Raw genomic sequence first — 14,515 nt, forward strand, 5'->3', positions numbered from 1 at the left:
TCTCTAGGTAACTTCTGGCTGCGCTCAGTCTGTGGGCAAGAACCTTGTAGCACCCAAGGGGGCTTTAGCTGTCTCTGTTCTGATCTGTCTGTGGGACATCCTGGTTGTAAACCCTCTACCACCAGGCCAGGGAGATCCTTGGCTGCAGTAAAGCTTTATTGCACCAAATAATTGCTCCATCCACTTATTCTGTCCCAGCTTTGAGTGATGCAGATACTGCTGGGAAGTGCAGGCAGAACTTGCAGTCCAAGGGGATTGAATTTATTCCTGCTTCCTCTTCCGTATGCCGGTTTGTTTTGCTGGCTGTCACTAATTGCAAAGCTAGCTGGTTCCCCTGGGTCACYGTCCCTATCATCTTCTCCCCAAGAAGAGTACGTTCCGCTCCCAGCCCTGCYAGGCAGGTACACCTGCCCGTTCTGTGTGTTGGCTACGAAAGCTTTCTGTCCCTGGAGAACTTCTTGCTGCAGCACAGCRGCTGGCTGGAGAGCCAGCTCCCCAGAGCCGGGGGACGTGGATGCGGAGGGAAGGGAGGAGGGGGTGCTTTCTCTTGCAAATTTAATGCCGAGCTATTTGCATTCCATAATTAATGCGTATTAGAATGCATAATTACAAACAGAAACAAAGCACGCTTCCTGGTGATTAAAAGCCAAACTGGAGATCTGTATCCCATGGGGTCACCTCAATCAGAGTGGGGCTAAGACAGGGAGGGCCTTTTGTGACCCACTAACCCAGTCCCAGGGAAGGAGCCATCATCTTCCTCTCCAGGCTGAGGAAGATGTTGTGCTCAGCATATCTGTCCCAGGTGACAGCTCTGAAACGCCTCTGCTGAACCCCTGGCTGTGATCCTGCAGCTCCTGCTCGCTTGAGATCCCATCCAGTTCCCCTTAGCCTCCCTGGAAGATCTCCTGTGAACTTGTGCAGAGCCCTGCTGAAATGTGGCAGCCTTGCAAGCACAGACCTCTCTAACTCACCTTTACAAAGTGCTGCCCGTGCTCAACAGCCTCCCAGCCTGGAGGGGGACGGGAGCAGAGAAGTGAATGTGGTGCCATGGGGTGTACGGAGCTGTTTGCAGTCGACCCCCTGTCTTCCAGGGGGATGCATTTCTGCCAGTTTGCACAGCTCTTATGGTGGTGCTCACAGACTAGAAGGAGACTGCAGTAGATACGGTATTATATATGTGGATTTACAAATGCAATTATCCTGATCCTGTTTCCCAAACAGCTCAGCAGTGGAATGCACAGATTGTTCTAAGCACCCCTTCTTCCTTCGTATTTATTCTGTATATACATCTAGAAAGCTTCCTCCTCCCTTGCCTTCTGCTTCTCTGTGCCTAGGTAGGACTGCTCCCTCCAGGGCTGCCTGCCAACACCAGAGACAGCCTTGCTTCTGCCCTTCCTGCTGTGCAGAGACGGAGCCATCCAGGGCCGTTGTATCTTGCTCTTTGCTGCCAGCATGCTTTGGCTGGAAAAGCCTGGTGCCTCTCTGCTTTCCCTTGCCTCTGTGCCCTGCCCCTGCTTCAGAGCCTGCAATGAAGATGCTGAGGTTTTTGAGGTCCACCCTGGCTTCAGCAGCTGACTTGAGGGCAAAGTAGCCAGAGAGAGCGGAGGGGGGTGTGAGACATCGCTATTGCTACAGGTTGTGCTAAAGCAGCATCTATCCTCCTGCTATAGGGAAATGGCAAGCTCACACCCGGCAATGGCACTGTCTTTCTAGGAAGTGACAAAAGAGCTTTTTATCACTTGGATGGGATGGTCCAGGACTCCCTAAAGCATGTTTCTAATATCCCATGCTGGGCGGTCACCTTCCGAGCACACGGGTGCTGATGGGCAGCTGTGGGCAAGGCTTGGCAGCCGGTCTCCTGTTGGGCACTTGCCTCTAACGGCAAGAAGACGGGCCAAGATCTTCTGAACTTTTATTAATATGTACAGCGTTTTGCTCACACGGAAAATTGATTTTCTTTTTTAAGCACGAAGTATAGTGGTTTTATAACCTTTCTTCTGCTTGACAGAGGCCATTTATAACCTTCCTTCATCACTACCTGTACAAGCTCCAGTCTAACTCATCTTCAAGAAGTTCCATAATGCATTTTTAATTGTGAGCTGCTCCTAGACAAGATTTATCTATTTTTTTAAGGACTGGCCTTTTTGTTGTTGTTTGTGTGTATGCATGTTTGGTGAGAAGGGATAAATAACTAAAGTGGAATAGAAGAGTGCTTTAATCTGGGTGACAATTTATTGATAGCATTTGCTGCCTGCTGGTTTTTATCTTTTGGGATGAGGAAAACCAGCTGGGGAGTTGAAATTAAAACCCAGAGCCAAATCCCCAGCTTGTGTGAATCAGTGTGGTTCCCTCAACTTTGGAAAACTGTTCTAGTTAGTCTCAGCAGAGATCTGTCCTCCCCCAATCCTTTCTCTGCTTTTGCAGAGAGCTGGGCGGCACCAAGGACTTGTCCTCACCGCAGCTGCCTCCTCCAGTGGGGGACCACAAGATGCTTTTGGAAGTGACTGTATGGAGGCTGAGCCTCTGTAGTCGTTAATAAAATATAGCTGAAAAATGAAAGCAGTGATAAACTCCAGGACAAAATCCCTCCTTGGTCTTGTTATGGCTAAGGCCGTGTTCAAAGCCCTCCTTGCCCTGGTGGGTGTCAGCTACTGTCATTCCCAGGCATTGAGATGGTTTTCCTGGTTACACAGGGCTTCACGCATCGCAGAGGAAGAGACAATAAATGGTAAAGGGTTTCTACAGCATATTACACAGCAGGTCATCACGATTAGCCCCAAGCTGGCTGAAGGCTTTGTGGCTGTGTAATCTTGCTGCATTGGGGATTTTATCTTTCTCCTGAGCGAGGACGGTGAGAATGGTTTTTGCAGCAGACCAGGCCCCTCCTGAGATCCTTTCCCTTTCCTCAAAAGTTGGGCAAGTTGGTGCAAGGTAGCGGCCATCTGGGCTGCCCCATTGCTGGAAGATCCATTACACTCAGGACAAATTCAGCTCCTCTGATTGCCAACAGAGTTCAGCAGAGCGACCACACACCAAGTTCCTTTGGCCGCAGGTTATGCCCTGGGAGGACAAACAGCGGGCTGGGACTCCGAGGTGCACATGGGGAGTGCACCCGTTACCGTACCGTGTCCCCTCTCTTGCTGCAGTGCCCCGAGGACCTGAGACCCATGAAGGACGGCACCGGTTGCTATGACTACTCCAAAGGGATCGACTGCTCCGATGGCTTCAATGGTGGCTGCGAGCAGCTCTGCCTCCAGCAGACCCTTCCTCTGCTGCACGATCCCTCGTCCAGCACCATCTTCATGTTCTGCGGGTGAGTCTCCTACAGCACGCTATTTTTTCCCGTCATCAGCTCAATACCTGGTTCCCTTTTCCTTCCCTGCCAGCTATCCTGTGCCACCCATGCCTCCAAACTGGCAGCTCTTGCAAGGGGTCTGGGCATGCTGTGCGCACCCAGCAGAGAGGTTAGTTGTGTACCTGGAAGGGGCCTTGTTCATGCACAACTTCCAGCAGTGAATTTAGGCACCTGGTTTGCCTGCAGGCAAAAGCGCGCATGAGTATGAGAAGCAGTGTGAGCAGATGGGTAGATGCACCTTCCTCATCTCCCCCCACCCGGACTGTGTGGATATAGAGTCTGATCTGACTCACTGTAAAGGTATCAAAAAATTGTATATTGCGTGTTGGAGGGGGAGGGCAGAGAACTTCGTTTTCTTAAAAAATATATATAAAAAAATCTTTTTTCTGTGCCTTTCTTAAAATAGAGTTTCATCCCTGATTTTGGCCAGGATCCTATAAATCCTACACAATTTAGCATTTTGTCTAAGGAAAATCTCCCTGACTGCAGTATGTTCTAAAAGGAGCTCAGTGATTATCTGGCTTTATACTGCACAGCTGCAGAAACAGTCATCCATCACGCGCTCTGTCCCGCAAGCAGCCCCAGTGCAGGGGCTCTGCAGATCGTATCAATCTGCTGGTTCACACGCGCGTTTCGTCCTGCTCTCGCTCGTGCACGGTAACCTCCCCCATGTCCTTGGGGGAAGGATCGGGGTCAGGGAGGGGAAAGGACCCCTTAAGGGAAGGAAATACCCACAGGAGAGGGTTGTACAAAAGAGTGGGCAGGAATGGGAAGGTTTGTCCATCCGTCCATGTCCCCATCCCGTATCACCACCTTCCATGATCCTCCCCACAGGTTCTCTTAATGGGTGTGCAGGGAGGTAAGTGCAGTCCCCTCGCGATGTGGCAAATGCACTAGAGAGAGGGAAGCTGACAAGCATCTAAAGCCCAAGAACCAGCCCTTGACAGGAGCAAGCCACCAACGGGCTGAGGCAGAGCGGTGCCRCCAAGGCGAAGGGGGACAGACAGGTAGCACCCTGTGAAGGACACCCTCATGGGCCAGCAAATGGGGGAGACTCTTCCTGTCTTCTGCAGCACCAGGCCCTGGGTCCCAGTCCTCCTCCATCCCCCTCGGGCCCTCGCCAGGGCTTCCCACATGTCCCTGCTAAAAAGGCACTTTGACCTTCAAGGAAATGTAAGTCAKGGGCCATGTGCAGCGGGGAAGCAAATAACTAAAAGTAAGTCAGAAAGATCTGTCAAGTCCTGACACATCCAGGTGCTCAGGCAGCAGAGACCTCACGCAGCCCCAGCCTCTTGCTGCTCCCTGGAGAAGAGCTGTTTTTTTCAGAAAGACACTCTCCTTTTTCTTTTTTCTTTTTTACTTATGCTTTTTTTCTTCTTTTTTTGGCACAAAGTGATTGAGTCACTAGGAGAGAGCATGTTGCCTCCACTGTGACTGCAAGGTGGGGGGTCGGAAGTCCATGTGGGCACAAGCAACCTTTCTGGGGAGGGTTCAGTAGCTTGTGGGACGGAGCAGAGGGCAAACTCATCAGTCATGCTACCGCTGCACTGGCAGCCGTCAAATGGAGCCGGGGGCTGGTTCCTCGCCCGAGAGGCCTGGAGCGTGTGCAGTCACCGCAGGCAGTGCGAAGGACAGAGCTGCTGTGTTCATGTCATGTGTGGGAAACTGAGGCACACAGTGGATATGTGATCCATCTGAGACCCTGCAGGGGATCTGCGGCAGAGTTAGGATTCAAATCTTCTATCCCCAGGGACAGAGGTTTCTTTGGTTTTTCTGTAGTCCTTTTTCAAGGCAGAGCTTCGCTTTGGGAACAGGCAAGGGAAAGTGCGACAGATGGGTGGGAGTTTCATTTGCAGCAGTAAAAAGGGAGGGAAGGAACAGGAGAGGGGAGCATGCACGGATAAGTGTGGGATTCATGTTAGCAGAATAGCAGAGCACTGCCTGTTACCGGGAAGGAAGAGTCGGACAAGGGAAATGGAAGTTTCCTCATCAACTGGGAACTGCAAYGCTGAGAAAAAGGCAGGAGGAAGGGGAAAAGAGGGGAGGGAGGCAGGATGAGCACTCGCACAAAAKATGGCAGTGATATCTTTGGTGTCCTTAGCCAAGTCACATCCCTGCTGTTTGCCTCAGTTTCCCTTACTGTAAGTGGAAGATAAGAACGTGTTTTACCCACAAAGTGCTTGAAAGCAGAGCCAAGGAATAAAAGAGCAACCAGGAAGGAAAGGAATCTGTTGATTGCAGCTATGTGAAAACAGGGGTAGCATCTCTGGATTTCACTTTGTTCTTGCCTGGGGGAGTGTTAGTCTTTGTGGTGATATCAGAGGGCATGAGCTGGGTTGGAGCTCGTTGTAAGACTGAATCGATGGTGAACTCTACCCTTAGTTCTGCTCCCCAATGCAGGGGCGATTCCCGGGCACGTCATCTTGGCTGCAGGTGGACAAGGTCTCCCTGCCGAGGGAAGGATTAGCGTTTAGAGTCAGTGCTCCTTCCTCTGCGGCCTGACGGTGGCCGCTGGCAGGTGCCGTGGCGTGATCTTGGCAACAGCCCTGCAACCTCTGGGCCTCCCTGGGCTGCCAGGGCAGCACGCGGCCAGCCTRTGACATGCACTGCTGGCACTCTGGTGGTCTCCAAGCTGCTGCAGGTGTTGAGGGTGCTCACAGCCATCTGTGGTGCTGGTGCAGCTCTGTGGCTGCTCCAGGAACAGCCAGGGTTAATGCCCAGGCCGCGAGTCTGCTGTGGCTCTCCCCAGCCTTGGTTCAACACATCTGGGCTAGAAAGGGTTGTGTTTTATTGTCTTTCCAGCGCCTGAGGCTCTGCAGAACGTAACAGTAAATGACGTGATATCCCTGCTAGGCATCTTGGCCGTGCTTAGCACCCTGGCCCTCCTCTCCACGGAGAATTGTCCTGCAGCAGGACTCACTGGCCCTGCTCAGAGATTGCATCTTGTGTTTCATGTAGTCTCTCTGTGCGAGGTCCTTCTGACGTAGTTTGTGATTGCTCCGCAGGTGTGTCGAGGAGTACAAACTGGCCCCGGACGGCAAGTCCTGCATCATGTTGTCTGACATCTGTGAGGGCCCCAAGTGCCTGAAGTCGGATGCTAAATTCAATGATACCCTCTTTGGGGAGATGCTTCATGGCTATAACAACAGGACCCAGCACGTCAACCAAGGCCAAGTGTTCCAGATGTCTTTCAGGTATGGCCCAATTCTGCTCCTAGTTTTGAGAGCATCAGGATGGCTAGATGGGACCAAAGGTCCTTTAGCACAGAGACAGATCTCTGACACGTTCACTAGCAGATACTTAGGGGAGAATACAGACGAGGGCAAGCATGGATGGTTTTGCTACTGGTTCTTCCTTCCTGAAGTCAGCAGTGTAGGGTCCTTTTGGGCCAGTGTCTATCACTTCAGCTGAGAGTTTAATTGCCTTTGGGCTTGTATTCTGGGTTGTCGTCTAATCTCTTTCTGAACTCTGATACCTTTCATCTCTGCAACATCCCATGACAATGAGTTCCGCTGTTTAATTGCACGTAGTATGAAAATATATTTCCTTTTGTGTGTTTTCAACCTATGTGAGATAATTTTATTCAGTGCCCACAGTTACTGTATTGGGAGAAATCCTGAATATAACATAGTAAGAAATAACTATGATGAAGCAAGGTAAACATCATGCAAGAGTATGAATAGCAGTTACACGGTGCGTTTGCATGCTATATTCTGAACGTACTTGGAGTGCAGAGGATCAGATGTGGGTGGAGAGAACAGGATTTGGACTGCCCAGATCTTTCCCTTTCAGTGCTCGCAAATGAAAGCTTGCTGATAGTCGCTGAATTTAGGAATGCAAAATCAGTAGATTTATTTCTTTTCTTCGGTTCTGCTCAATGGTGGCATGTTTTCATTGAGTGAAAACCAGTGTACACCTATGAATTTCAAAGCAGCTGTGCTGATTACTACCAGGAGAGGATGCAGTCTAATACTATGCAGCCCATATTCCGCCTGGATGAGGCTCTTTCTTGCACAATGTCTCCAAGTGAGCTGAGGTTTTTTTTCCTATTAAGGCACTGAGACCTCATTGCTGCCTCTGATTCTTGCTGAAATTGTGGGTGCTCATCACCTCTGGCCATGCTGTTTTCCTGGGTACTTTTTCCCCAGCTGAGTGTAAAGTCTTCCTGGCTATGAATTCACACGAACTCTGGCCTTTTGCTCTCTTGACGGGAGATGAATTACTGGCTGTACCAGCTCAAAGGCATTCAGAGAGCAGTAGCAAGCTGAGTGCTTGGAGCCAACAGATCAGCAGCCTTTGCTGGAAGTGCGAATTGACAGTATGTGAAGGCAATTTTCCCAGTAAGCTCCTCTTTAGTTTCTCTCCCTCCCATATGACAAGCTTCATTGGGTCCTCCAGGGCAGAGCCAGGGCTGCAAAGCTGATATATATATATATATTTTTTGCTATAAGCTTTAGTTCTCGATGGTTGAGCAGGTCTGGGGGCTTCATAAAAGGCACCCACACCCCAAACCTGTCACCTGGCAATGCCAGACTCGTGGTCCCTGCAGATGAGAGCCAAACCGAGCTCGTGCAGCCCCTCTCTCGACAATAAACCTCCTTTTGCTGGGGCTTTAATTTTCTCTCCAGCTCCTCTAATAGCCTGGCCTTTCCTTGCACTGTGCAGGAGCTGGGGGATTTGAGGAAGTCAGCCTTCCTCTCGCTCAGACAGGACTCTGATTGAAGAGCTGTTTTATTGCTGCCTGAAAGCAAACACGTCTCCCGACTGGGGCTCAGGGACTCCGAGACAGACGTGTTACTTCTTGCCTCCGCAGGAGCAGGGACGGAGTCTGGTTTTGACAGGAAAGACACTTCAGGAAAAGGACAACAAACGGGAGCGATTAGTGCAAAGCGCCGTCCTCCTCCCACCTCACCCCTCCCTTCCTCGGTGCGGTGGATCAAATTCTGCTTTTAGCTGGGTGGGTTGCACAGAGCCTAGAAAGCACCAGTCCTCTTTTATCTGTCCATGCCAGGTGCTTGTTGCTTTGCGTGAGGATTAAAAGGCAAGCAAGAAACCATCCTCAGGACTAAATAGCAGCCAGAAAGCAGGCAGGGTTGTATATGGGTCTGTTTTATCCTGGGAGACGTGGCTGCTCYGAGTCGAGCTGTCTGAAGGGAGCCGTGGGATGGCAGGTTTGGGTAGTCCCATGCTGCAGCGCCGCACACCGCCCCTCCAGCTGGGAGGGGATTGGATGGGGAAGTTGCTGTGTCTCCCTCCTGTCGCTCAAAAAGTGGCCGGATGAATTAATGGAAGACGGATCCGCCGCGGATCCGTATGAGAAGTCCCTGGGCTGCGAGCTGCYGGCGGCACCCGCGGCTGCTCTGAGACTGGAGGGAACCAGAAGCCACCTGCCCTCTGAATCCCTCCTCTTGCCAGTGGTGCCACCGGGTGTCCCRGGATTTTTGGAGCCAGTGAAGGAAAGGGTTTCTCCCCGCTCCCTTCGAGCTGGGCACATGGCAGGATTTCCCCAGCTGYTAACCCAAGAGCTGCCCTCGTCCACTTTGCTCTCATAGTAAAACACCTGCCTTCTCTTGGTTGCATCTTCCAGGTGTCGGAGGCCAAAGCACTTGTGGCTCTGGCGTACAGGTTTTCAGGTGAAAAAGAAAAGAGAGGAGGAAAAAAARAAAAGGTTGTTAGTGGTACTCCAGTTTTTCAGCACAGCCACTGCGCTGCACACGTCCTGCAGCGAACTCTGCGCCCTCCCCACGGTGCCTGCATTTCAGRCACGAACGAGCTCCGGGTCTCCGTCCTCCTTTCAGCCGACAGCTCAGCTCCCGCCACAGACTGCTTGGGTGATGTCTGGGATATGTTCAACTAATGGAAGCTTTTGCCAGGGAGGGTTTGCGCAGGCAGAGCCAGGTCCTCAGCACGGCTTCGCTGTGACAAACAGGATTTTCATTGCCCGGCATCAGCCGTGGGTCTGGTTCTGGGCCCAGCCAGGGGGAGTGGGAGAAAATGGATCTGAAATGAGAGCAAAATGACAGCAGAGAAGTGGACGAGAGGACAGCTGAGCTGGCAGGAGGGATCCGAATACAACAGAAACAATCTGCTGTATCCACTGAGAGCACAAAATAGAGTTTGCAGCAGGAATGCGTGACGGTGTGGGCAAAGATAGCCTGTCTCCCCGCTGCTGTATCAGGTACCCAYGTCTAATGTGCTGTAATGCACATGACGCACGTGCACAGCGGAGTTCTGAACCTGGAGGGGGACGGTATGTCTTGCTTTAGAAATGCTTTCCGCAACCTGGAAGGTCAGCGCTGCCGTTGTTTATGATTTGAGTTTAGACTGTTGGCTCCAAAAGTACTGGCTGATGCTGAGAGAGGCTCCCTTCCCCTGCGCGCGTGGACACGTGCACTCGGTGTCCTTCCCCGCAGCCACGCTGCCCGCTATGGCGGGAGGGTTACGCTGCAGAAGCRCCATTGCATCATCTCCTAACAAGGCAAGAGGAGGAGGTTAATGGAGAAGAAATTATTAACTAAAAGATGTAATTTGCCTCTGATTTTCACAGATATTCAAGAACCTTTCTGAGCATTAAGACACCAGCTGTTAGAGAAGCCCTTAATTTGGTGCATTTGAAACATAGCAGGAAGCTGCCTAATACCAGGGATTAAAAGCCTGCTTCTGCAAAGTAGGAGCAAGAACCTGCTATCAGAACAAGGGGCTGAGTATTTTAGAGGGATTTATAACCGCTGGGATCCTTTAGCTATGCAGATGTGACAGTCCTTTGAATGGTGTCTGCTTCCCATGTTGCCMCATCTTCAGTGTCTTTGATAGATAGGATATTCTCCATCCACCAGGCATGTCAGCATGGTTTTGGGAGGAAGTCTTTGTGCTGATAAAAGCTGCATCTTTCGCACAGTGGCCTGGGCAACACCTATCAGTTACAGTGGTATTTCCATCCTGTTGGGGTTGGGACAGTCCCTTTGCCACCCAAGTCTGCAACGCTGATTAGAGCCTCTGCCCTTTGATTTATTAGCTAGTCCTTCCACCCATCGCGCAGCRTGATGTTGGGATGGAGCCGGTGCAGTGCAGCCTGCTTTATTTTGTCCTGCCAACTCAAAAGGACGGGGATGTGCGATGGGCACCTTTCGGACACAGATCAAGTGTGGCTGTTGATATGATCACACGCCACACCAGGCTTTCAGCAGTGAAGTAGAGGAGTTGCACTTTTGGCTTGAGATCTTAAACCTGAGACCAGCGTGCTGTTCTGGCAAGTGCTGATGGAGATTAGGGTTTGGTTTGGTTTKGTTTTGTTGTTGCTTTTCCTTCTCTAACCCTTATCATTTTATCCAAGTGAGTCRGGGAGCACTCAAACATTTTGGTGGCACAACTCAGGAGGTGGTAAATCCCAAGAGAAGGGTGGAGGAAGAAAATACTGGCCAGTAGAGCAGCTGCAGCCAAYGTACTTGTGACAGGCGTTGGCAGCAGCCAGAACAGTTCGTGTCAGTGTGTGCTGTGTCTCACGTGTCGTTGTAYTACACCCTGCAGTCTGTCCCTGCTTGTGCATCCCTTCCTGATGGTGCCAAGGACCCTTTGCCCCTCCATCAGTGACAGTGAAGCCAGAACTGAGCAACTCAAACTCGCTGCAGCCCAGGAGTTGTGAGTTAGGAGCTCTGTGTATATATTTTAGTACTGRGGTGGCTTAGTAACCGTTAATTATCACCGTTGCGGTCAGGGTGCTAGTGTGACCTGCTGGACAAGCCACGTTACCCCCTGTTTCCAGCCGCTGCCCTGACACCGTCTTCACCCTGCCCTCTGGGGCTTAATTCCAACTGATGAAAGCTGCCTGCACGGAAGAGGCCGAATCTGCCCCTTCTCCCTGCGGCCTGCTGCTGGTGGCAGCTTCGAGGCAGCGAGGGCCGTGCCCTCCGGTGGCGCTTCCGCCGCGCGTTTCCTCCCGTACGCTCTGGCCGGGGGCAGGTGAAGGCTCTTTGATCGTATTCCAAAAATCCACTTCACTCCTTCCACTGCAGTTCTCTGATTGCACGGAGAGCACAGGCAGAGCTGTCTTCTTTCTTTCTTTTGTTTTTTTCTTTTGCCCCTTTCTTTTTTAAAGATTTCTTTTCTTTTTGGCAAGACGCTGTGGAATATTAATAAATAAATGGAATTGAAGCTGCTCTATTCCAGTCACACCTCTCAGTTTAGCCTGGAGGCTCAGCAACGGATCCAGCTCACTAAAGACTAGATTAGAGCGATTTTCCCCCCACTGCCTCATGACGGGGCAGCGCCCGAGCTGCATACGGTCCCCAAATCGCGGGGGGATTATTTTCCAAATGGCTTGTTTGTTAGCTCCTTATCTGTTTTGCGCCATCCCTTTGCCACGAGGGAGCAGAGATTTTTGTTTAAAAGCCGTTTGCAGTTTCAGCCTGTTGCTTTTATGCCATTAATACGTAGCAAACCCCGATTACTACCCGTGGCGCCGGCTTTACTTGCCGGTTCATTACCGCGTGGCRAACGGGAATGTCAGAGCGGCGCGTGGGGCATGGCGTGGCGGAGTGCTCCCCGGCGAGCAGCTCCTTGCCCGAAACGGGGCCTTTTCCCTCCCCTGCCTTCTGCTTCGCCTCGCGCTTCCTCGCCGGCTCCCGGGCATGACGCGGCAGCGCGGAGGAGCTCGGCGGGGCAGCGCCCTCCCCGAAACCCCGCGGGGCGAGGGGAGCGTTCCAGCCCGCCGGCACGGCCCCGCCGCCCGCGCGCGGGGAAGGAAGGCTAACGAGAGCCGGGGGGGCTCTTGGCACGCGCGCCCGCCCGCCGCCTCCGGAGCCGAGCGCCCGCGGAAGGGTTTGTTTCGGCGAAGTTATGTTAATGTTGTCAGGCAGCGYGCCGGGTCGCTGAACCGACGGGGGGAATTGTCATAATATTGATGGGGAGTTTGGCAAGTTAATTTTAAATCTGTCACTCCTTCCCCCTCGCCGCTTGCTCGCTCCTTAATAGAAACGGCGGCGCGGCACGGCGCGCTGACAGCCCCGGCACGGGCAGGATGCGGCGGAGGAGCATCCCGCGGCGGAGGAGCATCCCGCGGCGGAGGAGCATCCCGCACCGGGGCTGCGCGGCGGCCAGGACCCAGAGCCCCCGTACCGCGGGGGGGCTGCGGGGGGCCCCGGGGGCGGAGGCCGGGCCAGGGTGTCGCGCTGGGGCCGCTCGGCTCGGGGCTCGCGTGCCAGTCCCGGGGGAGGACTTCTGCCCCCRTAGCGTCATAAATGCGAAGCCTGTGACTCCATTAAATTAACGCTATTGATTTTTATTCCCCCTCCCCCCTTTTCAAACCTCTAAGTGTAGAAGTTATAATTGGGCCGTTTATTACGGCTGTGCCAGCGAGCGCTGCACCACCCTGCCCCCCGAATGGCTTGTTTACCTATTACCCTTCAGGCCTGGATAATGGATAGATCTCTTTTCCAGTGGCTGCCTTCCATTTCATTCCTTTTCTTTATTATTTGTTGCTGCAATTCTATTAGCTGTTCACAACTCTGAAGCCTTGGACGTATTAGTTGGAAGCGATGATGTCTTTCCGAGCCAGGCTAATGCCTCAGGCCTTGGTCCTAAGTAGTGGACCCAAGTTGTGCCAACTGGAGCAGGTAACAGGGTCTTTAGCAGTTTAGCAGCTTTATGGAGCTGTTGTAGGAAGCAGAGATGTCCTGCTCTCCCGTGGCAGGAGCCTCCCTGGTTTGCAGTCCTGTTCTCCACGACGTGTGTACCTTTGTAACTCTCCAAGGGTGCCCTCGTGGTGTCACCGAGCCGTTTTACCTCCGTCCTGTGTTTTCAACCTCGCAGCGCTGAGGTCAAGGCATCCTCACTGCTTTTCATGAGTCCATCTACCTTTTCAGAGACCATAACAGGGTCAGACAGAAATAAGCGCCAGGTACTTAAATTGAGCTTATAATCCAGATGGAACTTCTTGCATCTGCACTGGCCAGGATAAACTGTTGAGATTTTATCAAGTCCAGGCTGTAAAAGACTAATACAATCCATGCAGCACCCCATCACATAGGTTAGGCTTGCATCCTGCTTACAGCAGTCCTGCTCAGGTTCAAAGTTAGCATCCTACAGAGAAGGAGAACAGATCATGCTTCTCTGAGCTGATATTTCCAACAGGCTGCAGACACAGGCTCCTACACTGGATTGTCATCATTTTTTATTCTTGTAGCAAAATAAAAGGAAGTCTGGTGCAAATGATACCCTACAGACAGTGCAGGGGTCCAGGGAGGAAAAGATGTTTTTAAAAAGTACAGATTGAGATGTTTGTAGTAGACCTATTTTAAGTACTGCAGGTTTTTAGCTTCCTTCTGCACCTGGCGTAGATAGGGCTTAACCTCCTTGATGGGCCAGTTCATCCTCCACGAGCGTGGGCATGGTYGTCACAGCCTCCTCCTGCTCCTCCTGTCACGTCCCTGCTCCCGATGTGCCCCAGGCTGCTCCATTTCATTCCAGTTTATGTAGGCAGCAGGTTACAGGGCCATGGGGTCGCTCTCTTGCTGTTTGGCCATTGCTGTCGAAGGCTCTGCAAGCCCCTGCGTGACCCGTTGGGCAGTTCCTCCTGTGGGGAGGAGGAGAGATGGCTGGGGTAGAAGCTGCCACCGAGCCGGAGCCCCAGAGCAATGTACATCCRTGATTTGGGCTCCTTCTCCAGCTCCTCCTGAGCCCCAGTGGTGCTAGGTAGTGTTTGAGGATGTGATGTACAGAGAAATAGGTAGACGTTTAAAAAAAAAAAAAAAAATGCAGCCAACCTCCCCACCTTTTTTGTGAGGCTAGGGAGAAGCCGGGCCGTTTGCACCTCAGGTCATGCTTTTAAAGCAGTCTTTGCAGCCATGCAAACCGGTAACTTAATTTTTCAAATGATAGCTCAGGCCCTGGAGAGGGGCTGTGCAGCGAGGGGAGGGTGCCGATGCGCTGGCCAGGGCTCGCACCCGCTCCCCCTCGGCAGGCGTGGGAGATGTAGGTAACACGAGATGCTCACGCGCCCCCGCCTGCTTTCCTGAGCGCCCGGGCTCTGGGCCGTATTTAATTCAGAGCAGCTCCTTGCAGAGGAGGATGTGCTACCGGATCAGACCTGCCTCCTTCARTATTGCCACCCGGTGACATCTGAACGGGCCTTGAACGAGGCTTGCAGGCTCGTGGCTGGGGCTG

General features: G+C 52.3%; 1 protein-coding gene across 1 annotated transcript in view; it reads left to right on the top strand.

Annotated features, from left to right (window-relative positions):
* Positions 1-14,515, top strand: part of ASTN2 (astrotactin 2) — a 365,002-nt gene that overhangs the window by 183,443 nt on the left and 167,044 nt on the right. Inside the window, exons 11-12 of the mRNA XM_026059690.1 lie at positions 3,147-3,313; positions 6,361-6,549. Coding sequence (XP_025915475.1) covers positions 3,147-3,313; positions 6,361-6,549 — 356 coding nt within the window. The remainder of the gene's footprint in view (positions 1-3,146; positions 3,314-6,360; positions 6,550-14,515) is intronic.

Source organism: Apteryx rowi, unplaced genomic scaffold, assembly GCF_003343035.1.
Source record: "Apteryx rowi isolate R43461 unplaced genomic scaffold, aptRow1 scaffold_16, whole genome shotgun sequence".
Lineage (NCBI taxonomy): Eukaryota > Metazoa > Chordata > Aves > Apterygiformes > Apterygidae > Apteryx > Apteryx rowi.